Source organism: Trichosurus vulpecula, chromosome 7 (genome assembly GCF_011100635.1).
Source record: "Trichosurus vulpecula isolate mTriVul1 chromosome 7, mTriVul1.pri, whole genome shotgun sequence".
In the NCBI taxonomy this organism is placed as follows: domain Eukaryota; kingdom Metazoa; phylum Chordata; class Mammalia; order Diprotodontia; family Phalangeridae; genus Trichosurus; species Trichosurus vulpecula.
In genome coordinates this window covers 208,831,609-208,856,232 of record NC_050579.1, presented here as the reverse complement: position 1 = coordinate 208,856,232, position 24,624 = coordinate 208,831,609, and the positions used below count along the sequence as shown (strand labels likewise).

The window sequence follows — 24,624 nt, the reverse complement described above, 5'->3', positions numbered from 1 at the left end:
CTTTACTTTTGATGGAATTAAATGCTGCCTTCTTAGATACAGAGGTATTAGGCTGACTACCAAACTGAAGGTCTACAGAGCCATTATGCTGACCTCATCGTTGCATGCCTGTGAAACCTGGACAGTATACCAGGGCCATGCCAGGAAACTGAAATTGCTTCCATTTGAATTGTTTTAGGAACATTATGAAGATCACCTGGCAGGATATGGTACCAGACACTGAGGTCCTTACTTGAACTAAACTGCCAAGCATTCAAACTCTGCTTCTGTAACAGAAGCAAAGTGGGATTTTTCCTGGATTGAATTATAGCCAGAGACTTGTATGTGCACTGAGTTCTAGCCAATCAGATGTGCATGAGTTCTAGCCAATCAGATGCCAACTAGAACTGTATATAAAGAAAGCCCAGAGTGTGAGAAAGCAGACATTGAGAGTCAGCATCAAGAGAGCTGCCAGAGTTCAGAAGAGAATGAAGAGAAGACAAAAAGAAGAATGAGCTATGAGCATTGAGCTAAGAGGAAACCTAAAGGAGCTAGCAAGAGACCTAAAGAGCTGAGAAGAAACCTCATAGAGCTGGGAGGAGACCTCTGAGAGCAAAGAGGAGACCTTTGGTGACAGAGACTTGCTGAAGGAGTTTCTGAGCTGTAAAAGCAAATAGAACTGTGGGGTAGAAACCTGCTCATGGGAAGGAGGCTTAGCTTAAGCCCTTTTTTGAGAGCTGTTAAAGTGAAATGAGCTGTTAACACAGAGCCTCTGGCCTTTGAGGTAAACTGAGATGGTGGTGCTGGTGGTGTGTGTTACTGCCCTGTTAAGTTTCGTTTTCCCAGAAACAGAAGCTGCAGGCAGGAACTCCTGGAGCCTGTTGTTGGGCAGGGAGAGCTTGGAGTGGGGCAGTCCCTGTGGGCTGCCTAGGTGTGAATCCAGGCAAGAGTTGGGAGCAGTTAGCCCACAGAGGAAGAGCCATGGGCCTTGGAAGTCAACCTCCAGTCAAAACGAAAGAGGACTTTACTTGGATGCTTGGTAATGATTAAGGAGATTGTTCTTACTATGACCTAGGGGTGGATGGTGTGGTATTTTCTGCTACCCCTTAAGGATGTGTTGTGCTAGGATAGACCCTAGCTTGGGACCCCCTGCTGTGTAAACAAGTATTTTGGGCAATACAATGATATATGCTATGCACCATATGACATACTGAGTGACATGATATATTTATGTACATATGTATATGTGATATGTTTTGCTTAAGGATGTTATGTTATACTCTATTAAAACAATGCTTAGTTTATTGCTGAATAGAGAGTTCATCATACTATGCGATTAGAGCCTTGAAATTATTCATAGCAGCAGTCCTCAGATGCGCTGCCATGGTTGGTGTTACAGCATCAGAGAGTACAACTCTGATGGGCTTGCCACATTGTTCAAATGCAAAAAGCACACTTGCTAAAAAGACTATTTTATGAAGAACTCATGCAGGGCAAGTGTTCACATGGTGGTCAAAAGAAGCCATACAAGGACACTCTCAAGGTCTCTCCTAACAACTTTGGAACTGACTGTGTGACATGAGAGACACTAGCACAAGACCACTCAGCATGGTGTGCCGCCATCAGGGAAGGTGCTGTGCTCTATGAGCAAAGCAGAATTGAAACAGCTCAAAGGAAGCTCAGGATGTGCAAATTCAGAGTATCCATCCCAAATGTTCACACTATTTGTGCCTGACCTGTGATAGAGTATTCTAAGCTTGTATTGGTCTGATCAGCCACAGTCAGACACATTGAAATTTGACTCTGGTATTGTAATGTCATTTTGTTCCTCTTTAAGAATGAAGGACAACAACCAATACTATCTATGAGTTATAATCACATTAGCTCCCATGGGCTCAATAATAGTCTCTAAAGAAATGATTCTCAGATCTAGTCTATCACTAAATGCCTTTCATACACCTCAAACTAAAAGTCCAATAGCAACAACAAAATTCAACTTGCCTCAAACTGAATTCATTATCTTTCTTTCCAAACTCTTCTTCCAAACTTTCCTATCTATTATTACTGAGTGTTTCTCTAACATCCCAGCTATCCAGGTCTCCAGCCTCAACATTTACTCAACATAACCAACAAATTTGTTGTTCAGTTGTTTCACTTGTGTGCAACTGACTATTCATGATCCCATTTGGGGTTTTCTTGGGAAAAGATACTGGAGTTGTTTGCCAATTCCTTCTTCAGCTCATTTTATAATTCAAGACAAACAGATTTAAGTGACTTGCCTAGGGTCACACAGCTAATACGTATCTGAGGCTGGGTTTGAACTCAGGTCTTCCTGACTCCAGACCCAGAACTCTATCCACTGCATTGCCTAGCTGCCTTCATCCAACAAGCTGCCAAGCTTATCCCTACCTTCAAAACATCTCTCATATAAATCCCCTTCTCTCTACTCATATAGCCATCACTTCTTGACTGGACTATTGCAGTAGCCTTCTAATTGGTCTCTGCTTTAATTTCTTCACACTTCAATTCATCTTCTGGTCAGCTGCCAAAGAGATTTTCCTAAAATGCCAGTAACTCCCCATTATCTTCAGAATCAAGTGTAAAATCTTTTTTTGGGGGGGTCGCATTTAAAGCTCTTTATAATCTGACCTTTCCTACCTTTCCAGGCATGCACACTGCTTACTCCCACTCCTGACACTGTACCTTTGCCCTGGCTATATCCCATGCCTAGAATGCTCTCCTTCAGATTACCTTGCTTCCTTCAAGATTCAGTTCAAATCCCACCTTCTATAGGAGGCTTTTCCTAGTCCTCTATGCTGCTAGTGCCCCACCTATTCTGTATATATCTAGTTTTACATGTTATCTCCTCCATTTGAATGTATGCTCCTTGCATACAGACACTGCTTCTCTTTTCTGTGTATTCCCAGCATTAAGCACCATTTCTGACACATAGCAATAGATTACTAAAAATCTTGTTGACTGACTAAAAGTGGACAACACGAACTGGAATGTGTAGGAAGTTGTTAGAGGAAGGGGCAAGAATTAATAGCTAAAATGGAGGAAGACAGCTAAGCAGTAGGGAATAATATAGCTGAGCTTCCTTCCCCCTCCCCCACAACAAACAAATAAAAACCTCCTCTAAACCTATCTAACACAACATCCTCAGGGGGAAAATTTTTTTAACTGCTAATAAATCATAAATAAATTTATTTTAAAATAATTCTTTGGTATACATATAATTTGCCATTTGTTAAAAATGAAAGCAAATTTGCACACTAATGAGAGGGATGAGCTCATTTATTTTTACAGAAAGAATCAAATCTTGGTGGAATATTTAATACTTGCAGGACGTAGAGCATCCTCAATGTTTTTCAGAGTTGATCAATATTTTGATTTTATAATCGTCAATACTGAGAACACTACTTCACATAAATAAGTAGTACAAAATGATAGAAGTATGTTTAGGGCCACTTCAGAAATTGTTGGAAATTCTGTCCTAATCCCAAGACCAAATTCATTTAATGATTTTGTAAGTACAGTAAAAACACTGCAATTCATAACATACAATAGTCTTGAATCTGAGTCAAGGTGTTTCTGGCAGCGTTCATTGGTGTTGCGTGATATGACAGCATGCACAAGTACAAAGTATGCATGTTGTCTGTTCAGAACCAAGGCTACAGTGAAACTGCACAATGCAACAGGGGCAAGCACTCCCAGAAACACCTTGGATTCATTACACATTTGATTTTGAACTAATTTTTGGTTGCTGTGCACTCAGAAACCTTTTACTGTTGCCAAATTTTTCACAACTCCCACATTTAGTTAAATAACCCCATATGGGGTGGAGACCCACATTTTAAGAAGCACTGTTTAAGAGTACTCATATGAAAGCTACATTGAAATAAACCCAGAGTCAGTGTCTACATTAAAATAAATACAGAAAATACCCTCATGCTATTCACTGCTAGAAGACTGCAGTGAATTAGCAGCCCACAGACTGATTCAAAGGGCCACATTCAGAGGACCTACTCGGAAGATCCCATTTCTTACTATATTTTCTATCTGCCTATGTTTCTACCCTTTAACTCCTATAGTGTGGAAGACACCTCATACTTTTTCTCGTCTCTTGCTTTGCCTGTACCCTGCATAAGACCATCTCAGAGAGGATATCACAGTGATAAAAATTCCAACTAGAGCCACAAGGACCTCAGGGAGAAATCTGAGAAAAAGTCAGAGTGAGTTTTTTGACCAGGTAAAGTCAGCAAAGAGAGAGATCAATGCACACTAGGGAGAGGATCTGGTCAGAAGTAGGTCACAAGCAAGCATTATAGCATTCATGGAGAGGCTGCTCGATGGGGCAAGATGAGGCCCTAGACTCAAATTGGAACACCCCCAGAACATAATGGGACACCTCATTTCAAAGTACCAAATGGTAGTTTTGTTTACCCTCTACCCAACTGCAGGTCATAGCTCCATGGTGGACTAAAGAAGGCACTTATGCGTGGGGGCTGCAATCCAGGTTAAACAGTAACGGGACCTGGGCAGTGTAACCAGAGAGGAACAAGTTTAGAGGCACGCAGCAGTGATGTAGCTCAAATCTCAGGGGCAGAGCAGCGGGATCTCCATTCTAGCTCCTTGCTTATTCTGAAACCTGCAAAGGAATAGCCAAGCCAGGACTAACGTGCACAAGAATAATCAGGACCAAAGGCGAGTTTGCAGTTCTAGCTGAATCAAGCAATAGTTTACTATTGATCAGGCCCAAACTCAGATCAGGGACTCATAGAGGATTACCATCTTTACCCTGTATCAGATCACCCTGAGAGTACTAAAAGCTTTGTAGGTTCCCAGCTGGCACAGTCACTGAGATCCTAGAACAACATATTACTCAATACCACCAGCAGGTCCAGCACAGACCTTCCCTCTAGAAATACACAGAATCTGGCCCTAACATTGTCTGAAATCAAAGAAGTAGTTTGGAAAAATGAGCAAAAGAAAATAGAATTACACCATAAAAAGTTCTTATGGTGACATGGATGCTCAAGACACAAATCTAGAAGGGAATGACTCCAACTATTACAAGAAAAGACTCAAAGAAAAACAGCATGAGTACAAATTTAACTGGATTTCCTAGAAGAGATGAAGCAAGAGTTTTTTTTAATTAAAAATAATTTTTAATAAATGAAATGACAGTGCTAGAGGAAAAACATAGGAAAAGAAATGAGAAATACTGAAAGATAATTAATAGCTTGGCTCACAAAAGGTACAAAACTTTGTACAAGCAAACTCGCTGAAAATTAGAATGGATAAAATAGAAGCTCCATGATTTCATGAAACAACAAGAAACATTAAAGCAAATTCAAAATACTGGAAAAAAATAGAAGAAAACATAAAGCATCTCATGGCAAAAACAAGTGACCTTTGTAACAACAATGCTGCTTGTTGCTACTGTGTCCATGTAAGGCCAATAACAAGACCAACAACACCAGCACACAAGTTCTTTGATCTGCTTTTCTAAGGAAAGCAACTTAAAGGGGTTTACAATCTCACTTTAATTAAATATACATATATCATTCACTTAGTTCAGGGGAGAAAATCAGCACCCTGAACTTCAGAGCAAATACAAATAGAAATTACAAGAGGAAATTTTAAAGAGAGTAAAATAACACAAATCAACAGACAGGCTATGATCTGTCTGATCATAGCAATACAAACACAGTTACCAGAGAGAGAGAGAGAGAAGCACCAATATCTGGGTTTTCAAAGCCAGGGGCCTCCTTAATGGCTACCCAGATTCTTGTCTAGTCAAATCACACAACACTCTTCCAGTGAGTGAGCCCCAAGCAAAATTCTAACCTCAGAGTATATATACACTTCTTTAGGGTCAGAGCCTGACCACCACCTCTATAGGGTTTCACATCTAGTGACGTTACCAGTGACCTAACTAGCAAAAGGGTGTGGGCCTTCCTACAAACAAAGGCAAGATTCAATCAAAGGTACTTGATTGCCTAAATGCTGGGAAGCACTCCAAAACAAAAGACAATAAAAAGTCCCACTCTGATTGCCATTACAACCTTAAAAACAAATTGATGGGGGAAAAATTAAGAATCATGGTACTATTCGAATGCTGTAACCAAAAAAATCATCTAGATATCATATTTTAAAAAGTTATAAAAGAAAACTGCCCAGATTTCTTGGAAACAGAGGGTAAAGTAAAAAAAGAAATACTCTACAGATACATCCTGAAAGAAATTCCAAAACTGAAACTTCTAAGAACATCATAGCCAATATTCAATTTCCAGGTCAAGGAAAAAATACTGCAAGCTACCAGAAAGAAAGAATTCAAAACTGAGGACTTACGCATAGTCAGTATTCACACATGATTAGCAGCATCCACTATAAAGAAGTGGAGAGCTTAGAATAAAATATTTCAAAAGAAAAAATATATAAGCTAATAGCCAAGAATAACTGATCCTGTAAAACTAAGTAAAAACAAAAATAGGCAAGAGAAAAAGAGACAGACCTTTAATGAAATAGGGGACTTTCAAGTGATCCTGATAGAAAAACCAGAATTGTATAGAAACTCTGAAGTTCAAATACAGGAATTAAGAGAATCAAAAAAAAGGTAAACACAAATGAATAATGATAAAAGACTAATAAACAAGGACAAATTACTTAATTTTAATATGGAGAAATGATATGCCTTTCCTCTGAGCCCTATCATCATTAGGACTCAGAGGATGCTTAATTAATTAGAGAAAATCAAGAGGTAGTTCTATTATGTCTTGATAATCTTAAAAGAATAATCAAAAAAGAAGGGTAGAGAATACACTGGGCGGGAGCAAGGGAAAGGAAGGTTAGGGAATATTACTTCACATAACCAGGGTGTAGAAGCAGACATCTAGACAGGTTTGGGGAGGGGCTGCTGATGACTTGAACCTCACTCTCATCTGACTTGGTCAAAAGAGAAAGAATATACACACACAGTTGATTACAGAAATTTATTTTCATCAATAAGGATATAAGAGGGAAACAAGGAAGGAGAAGGAGAAATTAGAGGGACAAGAGATTAAGGGAGAGACGATTTCTAAGCAAAAGAAACTAAAGATGTACATACATATTTATAACAGCCCTTTTTGACCTGGCAAAGAATGGGAATCTAGGGGGTAACTATCAATTGGAAGATGACTAAATGAGTTATAGTGCATAAATGTGACTAGAATTCTATTGTACTCTAAGAGATGATGAGGGGGATGGTTTTGGAGAGACCTGGAAAGACCTGGAGGGCAATTTATATAATGATAACAATATGGTAAAGACAAGCAACTTTAAAATAATTAGGAGCTTTGATCGATATAATGATCAATCACCACCCAGAGGACTAATGATGAAACATGGCTACCCACATCGCCTGATAGAGACTTGAAGGACTCTCAAAAGTGCAGAATAAGGCATTTTTTTTTGATATAACAAATGTGGAAATTTGTTTTGCTTGATAACACATTTGCAACAAGAGTTTTGTTTTTCTTTCATTCTCAACTGTGAGAGAATTAGGGAGGGAGAATGTAGAATTTTATTGATTAAATAATATATATATAATTTAAAAATAAATATTATTTTAGAAAAAAAGATTAATAGCTGACCATGAAGAAAAAAAAACCAAAAATCTATAAAAAGTATATGAACACCAAATAAGTATAGCAGCCATGAGTCATTTATTGGAAGCCTAGGTCCTAGAGAATCACCACATTCAGCTATGGTTCAACTAATACAAATATAGGCTCCAAATCATCAAAAATATTTTGAATTATGATCACTATACTTTGAGAGTAAGATCCATTTAAGGAAGCTTCTCATAATAAAATTTTAAATCCATAACACTTGGAGGATATTTAAGTTATTTGAAAAACTTTGTGCGAAATGATTCTTTCCCCAATGATGGAAGTTAAGTGAAGGGTTAGTGAAGTTTCAAAAAATTTCTCTATCATCAGTTAATAAAATTACTTTAAAAATATTAAGCTCTGCAACTTACCACTTTCCCTGATTATCAAGGTAATATTCCATATAAAACAGTTAAGAGATTAAATCTATTTTCTATTCCAAAAACAAAATTTTAGGTAGGGTTGAGTTTCAAAACACCTAATAGTATAAAATTATTATTATTATTGTTACAATTATTATTATTTACTACTCACCGTCTGCAGTATAGGTAAAAGCATATTCAGTGGATTAGTCAAGTTGGTTCCAAAAATTATGAATCCAGAATCAATGCCAGCTGAATGAAGAGCTTTATCCAGGCTAAAGTTAAAAAAAAATAAGGCTTGAATGTTTACATGGAAGAATGCATATTTGATGAAATAGAGAAATGACCATAACCGAAACACAGAATGCAAACTGGTGGTAGAAATACATGTACAGAAAATTGAACTTCATTTAAATATTTTACAGAACTATGTTCAGTTGATTCAATTGAGATAGGATAAAGAAATACTGCCCTTTACAGGAACACAGTTAGCCATTCTTTATGAGAGTTAACACTAAAACATTTCAAATAAAGTAGGTAACTTAAGATGAATAGACTACACTAATGGATTTCAGCAAGGAAAAGGTATAATATTACATGATTTGTGTAAATGATTTAGGAAAACTACACTGAAATGTACTTACTTCGACAGAAAGAGAGAAACTGTGAACAGCAGTGCCACAAGGATGAAAAATATTCCCCATATGATCTAAAAACAAAAATATATTACTAAAATGTAGCTTGAGATGCTCTAAAAGTTTATATTAAAAGCACAAACACATTATGCTCAATCTTACTGATCATGAGCTATTAGTGTGCCAATGTTTCAGTAAAAATCAATCCAAGATACATTTTTATTTAGGATATAATTCTAGTTGTCACATAAGTTTTAATAACTTGAAAGACTATTTGATTGAGAATACTTATATAAAAGGTATTCACATAACATTTGCAGCAAACTTTATCAGTCAGTAAACAAAAAAAAAGAGATTCCTTGCTAGATGAGATAATTCATCCTGTGAGACTTAAACCAGAGATTATCTCATTAAACTGCAGATAAAAACTCATGAAAAAAAGTTCTCACGATTTTATTGAAAACTTTACTTCTAGTTGCAGAAGGACTCAAAAATGAAGGATAGAATTAAGAGCTCTGGGTGAAAAATAAGATTTAATGAGAAAGGGGAGAAGACAAGAAAAGGGAAAAAATTTCCAACTACCAGTATCAAGACAGAATTCCAAGAAGAGGCAGCATTTGAGTTGGACTCTAAAGACAGGGTGCTAGGAGAGGACACTCAAGAAGGAGAAGTCCAGAGACAGCAAAGTACAAAGGTATATGTGGAGAATGCTCTGCCACCCAATTTGGATACAGATGACAAGAGAATGGAAGGGGCTAAGTCTGGAAAGACTGATGGGAGTCCTGTCATAGGGGTGCTTGAAAACAAAGTGAGCAGCTTACAATTTAAACAGTATATAACAGAGAGCTGTTTTAAGGTACTGTATTTGAGTAAATAGGTGACATGATTAGAACTGTGTTTTAAGAAGAATAAAATGGTTACAGTGTCAGGTGAACTAGCCAGGAAAAAGAAGGCTACTGAAATACTTAAGAGTAGGTCTAGGAATGGAAGAAGAAAGTTTCCCTTTTTAAAAAAAAAAACTTTGCATTCCCACCACCCTACATTTAGTATATCCTTTATAAATATTTGCAGAATTGAAAATAAAGAAAACAATCATTATTTATTAAGCACCTACTATGTGCCAAACATTGTGCTAAGTGCTTTACAAATATTTTCTCATTTGATCCTTACAATAACCTTGTGAAGAAAGAGATGCAAACAGAGGCCAAGTGACTGGCCCAGGTCACATGGTAAGTACCTGAGGCTGAACTTGAACTCCTGTCTTCCTGACTCCAGGCCCCGTGCTATATTGCCTATGCCATCTCACAGCCTTTGGAACATTAAATGAGAGAAACATTTTGGAGAAAAATACATAGGTCTTAGTGACTGGACTGGTGGGGAGAAGAGAAGGGCATATAAGAGTCAAAAGACAAGGATACTTCCAAGATTAAGTAAAAGGTAGGCTATTTATGAACTTTATGAAACACTGGTAGTTTCATTTCCTATTTCTCTCCTCTGGAATGGAAATGTAACAAATTAGAATGAACAGCTAGGCTCAGTGACTAGTCAGGAGGACCTGAGTTCAAATCAGATACTTGACACACTTATTAGCTGTGTGATCTTGATCAAATCACTTAATCCCAACTGCCTTACCTTCCCCTCTTGAAAAGCCAAAAAAAAAAAAAAGAATGAACAGTGTTATGTAATTGCCTCAGACTATCCTAGGTATACACACAAATGATTCTCTGTAGCAGGGGGTTAAAAACAAAAATCTGATGGCTGAAGGTAGTGGAAGGAGATAAAATCAAAAGAATGTAGAATCTTAGGGCTGAATTGTACACATGACGATATAAATTTAGTTTTTAAAATTCAATTTAAACATTTACTGAATACCTATATTATGTATGACATGATGTGTTGTATCTGCAATAAAGTTCTGGAAACCTGTATTTTAAAATTTATTTACAAAGTATTCAAAGTACTAAAGAAAAGCATCTAATCCCCTGCAAACTACCCCCGCTCTGCCGTTGACTGCTATGATCACAAATTTAACCTGTCTCATTTCATTGGTAAATAAACAAAAGATGAAGACATTGTGTTCTCATTACTTACACAAAAATGATAGCTTCATATGTGCACATGTATTGTGCTTAAAGGCTTACGGAAAACTTTAAGTAATTTTGTGTATCTATACAGCAACCCTGTGAGGTAGGTAGTGCAAGCATTACTGTCCCCACTTAAAGAACTGATCCAAAGTTTCAGAGACAGCAAGAGGGAAAACAAGGATTAAACCTGAGGCTCCAGTCTACAAATGTAGTGTTATTTCCACTAGAAGCATGCTGGTTCACATATATAAATGTTAATATTTAATTCTGGAATCCTAACATATAACTGTTATAGATGAACACAAAATTAGAGTTAATATAGTTAGTATAAAATGCTAATATCATACACCATAAGAATTTCCAGTAGCCTATATAGTACTGAGCTTGGAGAAAGGAAACCCTAGGTTGGAATTATGCCTTAGACACTTACTTGCAGTGTGATGCTGTGTCACCACCTGTCCAGGGCCTCAGTTTCCTGATCTGTTTAATTCATGGCCTCTCATGTATCCTTCTCGTTCTAAATCTATGATAACCACCTAGGTGGCACAGTAGAGAGACTGGAGTCTGGCAGACCTGAGTTCAAATCTAGCCTTAGACACTTAACAGCTGTTCAATCAAGAGTAAGTTACTTAAGCTATCTACCTCAGTTTCCTCATCTATAAAATGGGGATCAAAATAGTACCTACAACCCACTATTGTTGTGAGGATCAAATGAGAATTGTAAAATGCTCTGTAAACCTTAAAGCACTATGAAAATCTTAGCTATTAGCTAGCTATTATCTGAGTCCTTTAAATTAGTTTATTAACCTTACAGTATGGCATGGCAGAACTACTTATAGAAATAACAAACATTAGACATTAGTTATAACTAGATTTTAAGGAATACTACTATTAAGTTATTAATTTATAAAAATATTTTTTCAGCTATTCAAACAAAAATACAAACGAATTTATTCAAAAGTAAAAAATACTATGACCTAAACGACAAACAAAGTGAACTTCTCCAGCGTTTTGTTGGTAAAACTTCTCAAAGGCTGCATCTTCATTCACTTGGAATGGGGAAAACTTTTTTGGACAGTGAATTATACAGTACACAAAATGTATTATAAAGATCCCCCCTCATTCATATGAGAAGGCAATGTTTAAAATAATCTTGCGATTATTGAATAACAGAGTTTTAGAGTTAGAATCGTTCTGAGAATATTCCAGCCCAATCCCCCTCATTAAAAAGATGAGAAGATGTGACTAAATTTAAGTCAAAGACGGAATGCTAGCATTAAAATCTAGGTTTCTGATTTCCTGAACATTTAAGAAGCCAAACACATCATTTACAATACATTGTATCAGTGTCCCATCCATTCACTCAATTTAAAACTGAGGTTAGGTTCATAGTTACCTAATTTTTCTAAGTACAAGCAGAACCCAAATAAACCTTTCCACATCAATGTAGTTTTGCATTTAAGTTATTAAAGCATTATAACCAAATTCTACCATAAAAGTCATGAAACAAACCACAATATGCTGATATTTATAACACTAATCCTACAGAACTAGTCTGTCGCCTGTAACAATGCTTCACAATAGTGTTTGGGGGAGACCTATCATAGAAATAAAAAAACAAAATTAATATTTTGAAATTTATATTTTAAGCAGTAAGAACAATGTAAAAAAAATACATACTTTAAGAGACCAGACAAGTCTGTTCCCAAAACCTTCACTTAAGAAGGGAGCCCAGAGCAGTAATCTTTCCATTTCGCACCCAGCTATATTCCTCTGGACTTCTCCATTATGTCCCTACTTTGCTCACCCCACTCCTGCCTTTCTGTTTGCTCTGCTCTGTAGTCTTCTCCGGTTAGACTATAAGCTCTTTGAGGTCAGTAACTATCTTTTGCCTTTTCTTGTCTCCCCAGTGCTTAGCATAGTACCTGCCATGTAGTAGATATATTAAACTAAAAGACATACTAGTTTACAAGCCTTTAAATGAAATGTCCACATTTGGACATTAAAGATAGATTTTTTTTAAAGTTATGTCTACAGACACAAGTAAATTCTTAAATACTAGGAGGTAAAGCATAAAGTCTTTGACTTTATTTTTTTAAAGTATAACACAAACAGTGTCAGAATGCCAGTTATATTAAAACTTCTGAATTCAGAATTAGGAAGAGAATAAAAAAGGTTCTATATAGGATCATCTTGATGTGAAACATTCCATTGCAAGTAACATTTATATTCTCAAAGAGTTTAACCAGGGATTTATTATTTCCTCATTTTTTGGTTGGCTGCTGATCCTACACCCAGGTCACTCTAATAGGTGAGCTTTGCTTTATCTTACCAGGACCAAGATTAAGACAATCCCTTTCCACCATTCAAATGTTAAGCTCTTTGAAGGCAGGGACTTTCTGGCTCACTCTTATTTGTATTCTCAGCATTCACAACAGTGCCTAAAAAGCATAGCAAACCCTTAATAAATGATTGTTTGCCCTATCTATCTATCTATCTATCTATCTATCTCTAGTTTATCCAGTCAGCCCTCCCTCACTCAAATTAAAGTCAACTCAAGTCATTTCGTCATCTCCCTGATGTCATCGTCGTCTTCAAGAATGAAGGCAAACATAATCTATCAAGCATCTGTAGAAGCTTTTCCATTTTACTGGGTGTTCTTTTTTTCCCTTATATTTAATGACAGGGTTCTAGATTCCAAAATTACCTATGTCTTTCTAACTACTTGGGCCTTAATCTTCTTTAGTCCTACCACAACAATAACCCTGGATTTAGAACAAAACTGAAAAATCTCTTCATCTCTATCCCCACCCTCCACTAGGCCCTTGGCATAAAATTTTACATACAAGGTAGTCACTTTTTTTTTAAAAGAGTTTTGAGTAAATATAAAGAAAATCAGACATTGTGAATTTCATAAATAAATACTTTTAGAGTTTAACACAGGAATAGATTTTTTTCTAAAATTAGAATATATTAATATTAAGGAGGATTTCTTGGTTTAATTCTGACAACTAAAATTAATGGCTACCAGAATCCTGATTATTTATAAAAGATTTAAAATGCCATGCAATTTTAAACAGTTAAACATTAGAGATGCATTCTTTTAGAAAGGTTAAGGGGCAATAAAATAAAAAAATTAAACAAGATTAAGATAAACAACTGGGTTTCTGGACAAACATATGCTTCAGTCCAAAAAGCTGAAGTGCAAATTCTAAGATTCCTTTAAGTGACCTTTTGGCAAATGATTTCTTTACAAACGGTTCCCCAAAATGTATATTAAATGGTGGTTAATAGCTACCTCTCATTCTACTTCATGATCAATGACTATAGGATCAGAGATATTTAATCTGAAAACTTAATTAACAAAAGAATCTATTTGTAAGTCAAAAAAATTCTATATGGAATAAATCAGCCAAAGATAGATGTAGAAGTTCAGTGACACATACAGTAATGTTTATAGAACCATGCCAAAGACTATTGTTTCATATGGTACTTAATGTCACATTTTTTTTTCCTGCTTGCTCTATTTTAAATGCCACATTTTAAAAAGTTAACCTTTGATATTTACTTTAGAAAAAAAAAACATTTTCAACTTGTTCCCCAAAATAAAACTACAATTCACAAGTTGCAAGAACTCCAAAAAAGTGCCCAAATAATTTTTTTTTACCTTTTATTTATATACACATCAGTCAATGCCTCAGGGTAGCCCCATCCTACTCCCACAAAAAAGTTCTTGTCAAAGGTCAGTCAGACAGAAAGGACCCTGATGGTAAATAGATGACACCAGAGACTAAAAAGTATAGAGAAGCAGCTCACAGCTGAGCTCTGGAATCTTATAGTCCTGGCAGGTGATACACAGTGGCTGGCACACATACTGAGATAGTCAGTCACATGGAACAACATGCTCACAGATGAACCCACCCAGAGACAGACTGTCACAGACATATGGAAGGACCCTCACAGTAACTCTCAGAGGTACAACCTCAGAGCCAGTCACACACACAAAGCTAGATGCTCAGAGCTACCACAGAGACAAAAAAAACCCTCACAGAGGGCACTGAGACAAAAAAACTAGTTTTCACTAGATACCTCCAAAAGAAAAAGCTGCAGAACAAATACCAATAAAGAAAAATTTTTGCCTAATACTCAGAAGAGTACCCATCTCTCATAATTAAAGTCTTAGATTTTATCATAAAAATATTTAATGGGTGGAGAATTTAAATATATCTGAAAAAACTTAATATTTGCAAAATAAACAGAAACCATAAAATCTTCATTTATTGTAACAATTTGAGATATATTTTGTGATTCTTTGAGATATTCTAGTAGTTAAAAGTGCTTTTTAAAAATCCAAATTACAGAAGTTATTTATATATGTATATGTGTATATACACACATGTGTATGTATGTATGCATGTATAGCAGACAGAGAGTTGAAAGAGTGCTTTAGCTAAGAAAAAGGAGTGAAATAGGATGGAAGAATTTCCAGTTCTGTGTAACCTCATTATCAACACATTTGGAATAGGTTAAAGCTGATCTACCACCAATCAATATATTCTCTATATCTACTACACATCTCAAAACAACAAGGGCTTAACTTAGCTATCTAAAGTAACTTAATATCGTTAGTTCTTTAAGTATGGAAAAATGCTCATTTTTTTTATCTGGGGCTTTGTTTTTGCTGTGAACTTATCACTAAAGTCCTATTGAAATTAAACTCTTGAAATCTGGCCCCAGTCTTGAACACTACTGGAAATGCTCTCTCAAAAGGCAAAGAATGATACAAAATTAATCCAATTTACTTAATCTAATTTTAAACCAGTGACCTGTGTTCAAATGCCAACTCTGCCACTTATTACCTGAATAATATTGAGTTAAGTCATTTATTTCACTGTTTGATTCAGTTTCCCCATCTATAAAATTGAGAGGTTAACCTGGATGATTTCTAAGACTTCCAGTGATAAATACTTTGATTCAACAGTCTTTGTTTTAGTCACCAGGTTTCTTTACCATTCTATGGTATGACATACCACTAGCACTGAAAAGCTCATTTTTTATTTCCTCCATTAGTCATCAAATTCAATCAAGTCCTTTCAATTCTTGTTAAAATTTTCATTTTTTAAATTAAAAATTGTTTATGTTTATTGAATTTCAGCAAATAAGATTGATGACTACTACAGTCTCTGAACAAGGGCAAAAAAGGCTTGCAGGATAAATGGTTATGCTTTTTTTTTTCCCCCTACTTTGCATTATTTCATGAAGGTCTTTCTATTTTTTTTTGGTAATTAATACTTAGATATTCCCCTCTTAATTGTGTTATGGTATTCTAAAACATTAATTAACAAAACATTTAACTAGTCATCTACTGTAGGATATTTAGATTTTTTTGTAGTTTTTCTGTGATTACATATAATACTGCTATAAAAATCTCTGATCAGATAGTCCTTACATGCTATAAAATAGCATTCCTAGATTAAGGTGTATGATTATTCTGTGTATTTTTTATTCTGTACTGTTATAATGCTCTCTAAAAAGATCCTTACAAAAGTCTGAAATTTCATTAGCAATGAATGAAATTCTATTTCTCTACAAATCCTGCCAGGATTGAGTTTCACTGTTTTTTAACTATTTTTGAAAATTTCATGTGTATGAGGTGGTAATAATTGTTTTAGTTTGTAGTTCTTTGCTTAGTAAGGGTGAACAATTTGTCAAGTACATATTAAATATTAAATTTTGTCTAATCTCCTTTCGCAAAAGATTTATTTATATCCACATCAACTCTCATTCAAATTATTTGTCATACCTTCCCTTCATTTCCAACTCTATTGCCATCTGCTATCCCACTTTCTGACTATTGAAAAACTTAAATGACCTTTTATTTTACTAATTCAAAAGATGTCCTGAAATTCTTTTTTAAGGCACCCAAACACTTAAATAACTACAGTCAGGAATTTTTTTGTAATGTTACATTAATATTTACCAGCTGAGGAAATTAAGATAAATTTTGATTTTAAATGTTTTATTTTCCTAAGCTCATATTATTTAATTTGAAAGGCAACTGGGAATGACTCAAATTAGACTTGGAGTCATTTAACCATTTTGAGCTATTTTTTTAATTTGGAAAATAGGGGTAAGAGGACATACGTCACAGGGCTGCTGTGGGTCCCAAATGAGATAATGCATTTAAAAAGGTATGCAAACATTAAAGTGCTACATAAATGTGTACTATTACTAACTTTGCTATTGCTAATATTCAAAACATCATCTAACTAATTACTAACAAACCAAGTAAAATGGTCATCTGTCACATGGAATAGTAGTCGCCAGTCTGGAATTACTCTTATACATCTGGCGCTAATATGTTATGATTATGAATTAATGAATCTCAATCTCCACCACTAATCCAAGTAAGATAATGGATTATTTCTACTCAAATGGAAGCTACGTGATTTATCCTGCTAAACATGCTACATATTCCTTATTAGGCATATGCTAGATGTCTCCTGATAATATGCTTATCATTATACTTCAAGTTACAAAAAAGTAATAAGCCTGGATGTTTTAGAACTGTAACTTGTCAATCTTAAACTATACAATAAGCTAAGAGATTTGCTTTCATGTTACTGCCTGCTGGTTAAACATACTTAAGAAATTATATCATAAAGACTTTTGTCACGAAGTTTTGTTTTATTTTTGTTAAATTATTGGTTTAATTACTATCATGTAATATCACTAAATGGAATATTTCTCAAGAGCAAAAAAATCTTATACATGATAAGTTCAGCAAATATCTGATGATTGTTCTGGTCTTTAAAAACTTTTACGAAGTGATACTGACACATGTCCAATCAATCACTACGTTCATTTACTATAGTGACAAGGTTCTTGTAGAGGCTACAATTTTTGACTTTAGTAAACATTTAGTTGAATGGCCCTGTATACACCTACTATAGAGGAAAAGTACTGGGCACTTTTTATTATATCCTTCTGCAAAAGTTGTTGGATTTCCCACTTCCCTACCCCTTTTCCTGAAAACAATGTATAACTGAAGAAAGAAAAGCGGCTAGACCCCAGAGGCCAAGGCAGTCTGTCTGGAACTCCCTCCTACTCATTCTTTATCTATCCTGCAAAAAAGTGGTTGATGTTGATTTAGTCCAGTAGTTAAAAGGAAAAGAAAAGAAAGAAGGGAAGAAGGAAAAAAGAGGGAAAAAGAAGAGTCATACAGTCACTACAGGTCTAAAGGAATGGGACTTGGGGCAGCCTAGGTGGTGCAGTGAGTAGAGCACTGGCCCTGGAGTCAGAAGGACCCGAGTTCAAATCCAGCCTCAGCCACTTGACACACTTATCAGCTGTGTGACCTTGAGCAAGTCACTTAAACCCCAATTGCCCTGCCTTCCCCACTCCAAAAACCAACAAAAAAAAAAAAAAGAAAAAAAGTAAAGGAATGGGACTGAAATCCAGCAGAGACCAGTTCTAAAGCCCAAATTCCCCACCCCTCTTCCCAGCAAAGAGACTTAGCTGGGCAACCTAACTTTGGAGGGTACATCCATCAAAAAAGGTGAAAGAGTCGGAAAATAAGTGAGGGAGAAATAAGACTAAAAAAAATGCTAAAATGATAAAGATCATAAAGGGGAAATCCTCAATAAAACCAAAGCAAGCAAATAAATCAACAGAGAGGACCCTAAAACCAAGAGGAGAGTAGTAGATCTTCAACAAGAATACACAGCTTTAAAAGCTGTTTAACCCCACCCCCAACTCAATTAGCATACTAGAAAAATCCACATTTAAGAGCTAAAATCCTTAAATGGAGGAAAATTTGGCAGAAGAGAAGCAAAAAAGTCAGTAACATTAAAAAGAATATTAACTTATAACAGGAATTTTTCAAAATCCAAAAACATAAGCTATTTTATTTTGCACAAAATGGTGAAAATTTTGAGTTGCCCAATACACATTTTCCCAGCTGAGGTCATACACGGCAACATTCTTCTGCCTTGTTTCGGTTTTCATACTGTAAACAAGTGTCCATTTCAAGGTCTATTCAGGGCCATTTTTTCCATTTCATTTTTTGTACTTTTTTGTTGGCAATTCCACTGTTTAGAATGGCCCTCAACATAGTGCTGAAGTGCTCTAGTAAAAGGCTGTGATGTTCCTTACAGAGAAATGTATTAGATAAGCTTCATTCAGGCATGAGTTAATAGTGCTGTTGGCCAAGCATATCTATAAAAAGGAAGAGGAAATTCACCTATCTGCATGTGAGGCCTCTCTAGAAAGTACTAATATAAATGCTGTGACCAGAGTTTGCAGAACCTAAATGTACTTTCCCTGGGAGCAATGGTTTAAGTATTCACAGATTTTACAGAACATAACTACTATGAATGACAAGAACTGACTATATATCTACACCTAGCGCTAAGCTTGTACAAAACATAGTAGTTACAGGTATGTTTTTTTTTTAAAGTTCTCCTACCTTCTTTTTTGTTGCTTTCATTCAATTCCTAGTAGCATCTCTTCCTAATATTCCAGGACTTTCATAGAGCTTTTTAAATGCCCAAAGTCCCTACTATAATGACACCTTGCCAACAGCTGTCTCATTTTCTTATTGTCTTAAACTGCAAAATTATCCTTTTCTTCCAAGTTTACTTCCAACCAAAGCCTCCCATTTGCATATTTCTATGAGAATGAGTGATAAATGTTTGGAACTTCAAGGTATCCTAGAGATCTAGTCTAAGTCCCTCATTTTATAAATCAGGAATCTGAGACCTAAAGAGGATAAGGGACACAAAGGAAAAGGTCACAAAGAAAGACTAAGGGTACAAAGAAAAAGAAAGAAATGAACCAGGATTTCAACCCCGATCTCTAACTCCAAAAACAATGTGTTCCATTAAACTATACTCTCCCTCTATTAGCACAAATAAATTTCTAATTAGTGCAATCTGTGTAACTATAACACAATGAAGCGAATTTTGTCTTTCAAGAAACTTCTTAAAAAGACTTTTGGGTAGGATTAGATAAGTATCCTTATCCAAGGAACAAAGCAGACAAAGAATGCAGAACAAATTAACATCCTATCCCATACATTTAATCCATGTATAAGTTCAAATGTAAAATGCTGGATGCAGTAACACACATAATGTTAATAACTGAAGTGGATGATCTTTTAAACAACCTCCTCACTTTTCAACAAAATTATTTTCAGTAAAAATCATGATGTGAAACAAGTAATAGCTAAGAAACAGTGAAAATCTTATCAAACTCCATATAAAATAATTATGCTAGCAAAAAAGATAAAAAAAAATGTCAACAGTACAAAAAGGAAAAAAAGTAGTGGATTAGTACTTTTAAATACATTAATGCAGGCCTGCACAATCTGTGGCCCAAATCTTGGAGATCCACAAGCAGCCCATGGGCTGCAGGTTATGCAGGACTGCATTTGTGACTTTTTTTAAAAGAAAAAAAAAATCTACATATTGATCAGTCTCGGTAATGAAAGGCTGACCTTCTATAAACTTTTTAATAACTTCATCAAAACTAATCTTCACATATCAAAACACAGCAAAGCCGTATTTATAAATCTGTTTATAGTTGATCAAAGAATATGTTTTATTAATTTTTATTTTTAAAAGTTTCTTTCACATAAAGCTATGGCTATACAAATAAACAAAAGCTTTAAACTTGAGGATAAGCTTGGCAGAGACTCATAAAAATCCTATTTCAATAGTGAATTTTAATAAACTTGAAATATTTTCAAAAGATCAATTTTAGGCAACTAACAACAACCATTGATGCACTTTTAAAAATTGCTTTAGTTTTAAAATAAACAATTAACATTTTTAAAAGAAAACATTTCTGGGGCAGCTAGATGGCACAGTGAATAGCGCACTGGCCCTCAAGTCAGGATGACCTGAGTTCAAATCCAGCCTCAGACACGACACTTACTAGCTGTGTGACCTCAGGCAAGTCACTTAACCCCAGCTGCCTTTCCTTCCCCCCTCCAAAAAATAAAAAAAAGGAATATATTTCGATTATAATATTTTAATGAAATTAAATTCAATTAAATGTTTCATAGATTATTAAAATTTGCACATAAAAATATTACACATCTTGCAGTTCATACTCTGCTTAGCTGTTTTAATTTTAAACACAAATACAGACTCTGTCACACAGAAGGATATAAATGAAGTAAACAAAGTTCTGATCCTTCTTTACGATCACTGTGCTATCATTGTTTAGTTTGAATCTACTGTCTAAATATATGAATACACAGAACCACAGGGGCTGGAGACAGGAACACCTGAACTAAGCTAAAATGATTCCAAACTATTATGAACTTATTATTGAAGCTAGTACATTTAGCCGAATTAATATGTGTCGAGGAGCCCACTGTGCTCACAGAGCAATTGTTTAGAATGTTAAAAGAAAAAAAGATTTTTTTTCAAGGAGTATTTTATTATTGTATTGACATTATTTGTAATTGCTCATCTACAATGATAACAAAAATCAGAATAACTTTTAGTCAGCTTTTTTTAACAGTTTTAAAATTCTCTATAAACAATGTATTCCCATATTTCCTGCACCCAGTGGACAGATCCCACCACCCTGATCCTGGTATATCAGAAGCCAGATATCTTTTCTGTTGAACTTCATCATTGCCTCTTTAAAAGGGGAAAAACGTCTTCTAAATATTTAAGCAAATGGAATATTTACACAGAATATTTCTATTAACTATTAAAATTTAAAGTAAAATCAATGACAAGTTTCTAGAAAATAGTAAAATTCATACTTAATATACTTTTAACATAGGTAATTAAGTATAGGTAAAGAAACTGAATCAGAATAGTCAAAGATTTACTTGGAATTGCATACACAGTTCATGAATAACCCAGATCAACTCCTACTACAAGGCTCCTTTTACTAGAAAATAACCTATTCATTTAATTGTGTTACAATATTTACTCAAACGCCCTACACACACACACACACACACACACACACACACACACACACACACGCTGCATTGTGGGTAGACAGTGGATTTAAAAAAATGAAAAAAAAATAATGTTTGTCCTCAAAAAACTATATTCCAAAGAAATGTCAGTGGAAGAAAACTTAAAAATTGGGGGGTGGGAGGGAGGGAGATGTTGGGGGATGTATGCAAAAGCCTAATTTACTACAGGGTGTTCCTAAAGTCTGGATACATAGGCAAAAACGCATATTTTCATGAACTGAAATGAATGAAATTTTCAACAACATTTTATTTAATTGTAATGTTAACAAATAACATCTTCAATATGATTTCCATCACTTGTGATGCAAAGGTTGATGCACTTTGCAAGATTCACTTGAACTCAATGCAGTAACTCCACACTGCCATCAATTTTAGCACACTCACTCTTTATGCATTCAACCAAGTTTGTTGCAGCTGTGATTTTCATTGAGTACACCTTCTCCTTTAGCATACCCCAGAAAAAGAAGTCAAGGAGGCTAAGGTCTGTTATATTCCAAATATTTCAAAATATGCATTTTTGCCTATGTGTCCAGACTTTAGGGACACCCTGTAAATTTATTTCCAAATCAACTTCATGATATTTAGTCCTTTTTTGGAGGTATCTGAGGGGCACATCCTACTGAGGTATGGGCATACAAAGTAGCATCTTGTTGAGAAAACTAAGAAAACACTGACTGGATCTGAGAAACAAGATGACTGGCCGACTGGGACTCATGAGCTCTACCTGTATCACAAGAACACCCTCTTTCTGTCATCTAGAAGAACAAGTTGAAAGACCAAAATATCCCCTTGGACTTCTACCTTCTTCCAGTTCAGAAGATGTAAATGATTCAATTGAGCCCATAAACAGGTAGAAAAACACAAAAAGCTTTCAAGCAGCCTAATAACTTCCCCTGAAAAGTAACTGAATGTGGGGTTGCTATTGTACTTTGGAGTTACTAGCTTCAAAGTAATGACCTCTTAGTTGCCAAATCTGTTGGCCTTTTCTAAATCCTCATTTTGCTTGACCTCTCTACAGCCTTTGACACATGATCACTCTCTCCTCTCTTTTCTCAAATTTTTAAGACATCACCCTTTGCTTATTCTACTATAAATCTGATCACTCATTCTCTGTCCCCTTTGCTGGAACCATTTCCAGATAATGCCTTGTAATCATAAGTGCCCCTCAGGATTCCGGCCTGGGCCTTTTTCTCTTCTCCCTCTATACTACTTCAGTTGAGGATATCATTAGCTCATGTGGATTTAATTACCAGCTCTGTGTGATGAATTTCAAGTCTACTTATCCTGCCTCAGACTCTGCTGACTTCCAATCTCACATCTCCACCTGCCTCTCGAACATCTTGAACTGGATACCCAGTAGACATCTTAAAACCATACGTGCAAAACAGAAGTCATTATCTTTCCTCCTCAACTCCCTTCAACCCTTCTACCTTCCCTATTACTGTAAAGGATAATACCATCCTTCCACTACTTAAGGCTCACAACCCAGGAGTCATCTTGGATTTCTCACTTTCTCTTACCACCCTACCCCCACCATACTCAATCTGTTGCCAAGGCCTGTGGCTTTCACGTTTCCACCATCTTTAAAATTTTTCCCCTTCTGTTTCTGACACTGCCACCACCCTCATCATATCACGCCTGCATTACTGCAATAGCCTGCAGGTGAGTTTGGCTGCTTTAAGTGTCTCCCCTCTCTAATCCATCTTCCAATCAGCTTAAGTGATTTTCATAAAACGCAGGTCCAATCATATGATCAGGACCCCCTCAATAAACTCCAATTGTTCCCTATTGCCTTCAAGAACAAATACAAAATGCTTTGGAATTCAAAGTCCTTCATAACCCAGCCCCTTCCTACCTTTCCAGTCTTCTTATACCTTACTCTCTGACAAATACCCTTACTGGGGCAGTGAATATTCCATCTCTGAGCCCTGGGCATTTTCTCTGGCTGTTCCTCATGCCTGAAAAGCTCCACCCACTCCACTCCAACTACTGACCTCTCTGGCTTCCTTTAAGTCCCAAATAAAATGTCATTTTCTACTAAAAGCTTTGCCTAACTCCTCTTAATTCTAGTACCTTTCTTCTGTTACTTTCTTCATATTTATCTTCTTTGTAGATTAGTTTGTATACACTTGTTTGCATGTAGTCTCTCCCATTAGACTGTAAGTTTCTAGAGGGAAAGAACTGTCTTTTGCCTCTTTTTGTATCCCCAGGGCTTGGCATAATGCCTGGCACAAAGTAGCCATTTTCCTTATTATTGGATGTATGTGGACCAACCACCTCTACACATCATCATTCAGCAGCAAATGTTCTTTAAATAAATGCCTTGTCTCACTTTCAAGCTATTGTGGAGGATGGTCTGAAATGAATCAGTTCTATCCTCCTAACAGTCCAAGGAAATGAACAACCAATTTTCAAATGAAGAAATCAAATCTATCAATATTGAAATAAAATATATGCCACAAAGCACTAGTGACGGGTATAAAAGATTAGAGATAGTGCCTTCCTTCCAAAATAAAATAACAAGAGAAACAGAAGGGAGGGTAGAACTAATAAAAGGTAGGCAGGATATCTTTGAATACTACATAATGAATTTAGTATATATTTTAAAATACAATTAAGATATACTTAGTAGGGGGCAGAGCCAAGATGGTGGCTGGAAAGCAGGGACTTGCGTGAGTCCCCTCCAGGTCCCTCCAAACACCTATAAAAATGGCTCTGAACAAATTCTAGAACTGCAGAACCCACAAAATAGCAGAGGGAAGCAGGGTTCCAGCCCAGGACAGTCTGTATGGTCGCTGGGTACGGTCTATCGCACACGGAGCTGGGAGTGAAGCAGAGCAGAGCCTAGCATGGGCTGGGCCCGGACCAACCAGACCAGGAGCCAGGCAGAATAGGCCCTAG

General features: G+C 35.8%; 1 protein-coding gene across 1 annotated transcript in view; it reads right to left on the bottom strand.

The window, feature by feature from the left end:
* The window catches only part of LMBRD1 (LMBR1 domain containing 1), a 203,214-nt gene that overhangs the window by 43,819 nt on the left and 134,771 nt on the right, over positions 1-24,624 (bottom strand). The window contains exons 10-11 of the mRNA XM_036767004.1: positions 8,644-8,708; positions 8,172-8,274 (exon numbers count right to left, since the gene is read on the bottom strand). Of these exons, the coding sequence (XP_036622899.1) occupies positions 8,172-8,274; positions 8,644-8,708 (168 nt within the window). The remainder of the gene's footprint in view (positions 1-8,171; positions 8,275-8,643; positions 8,709-24,624) is intronic.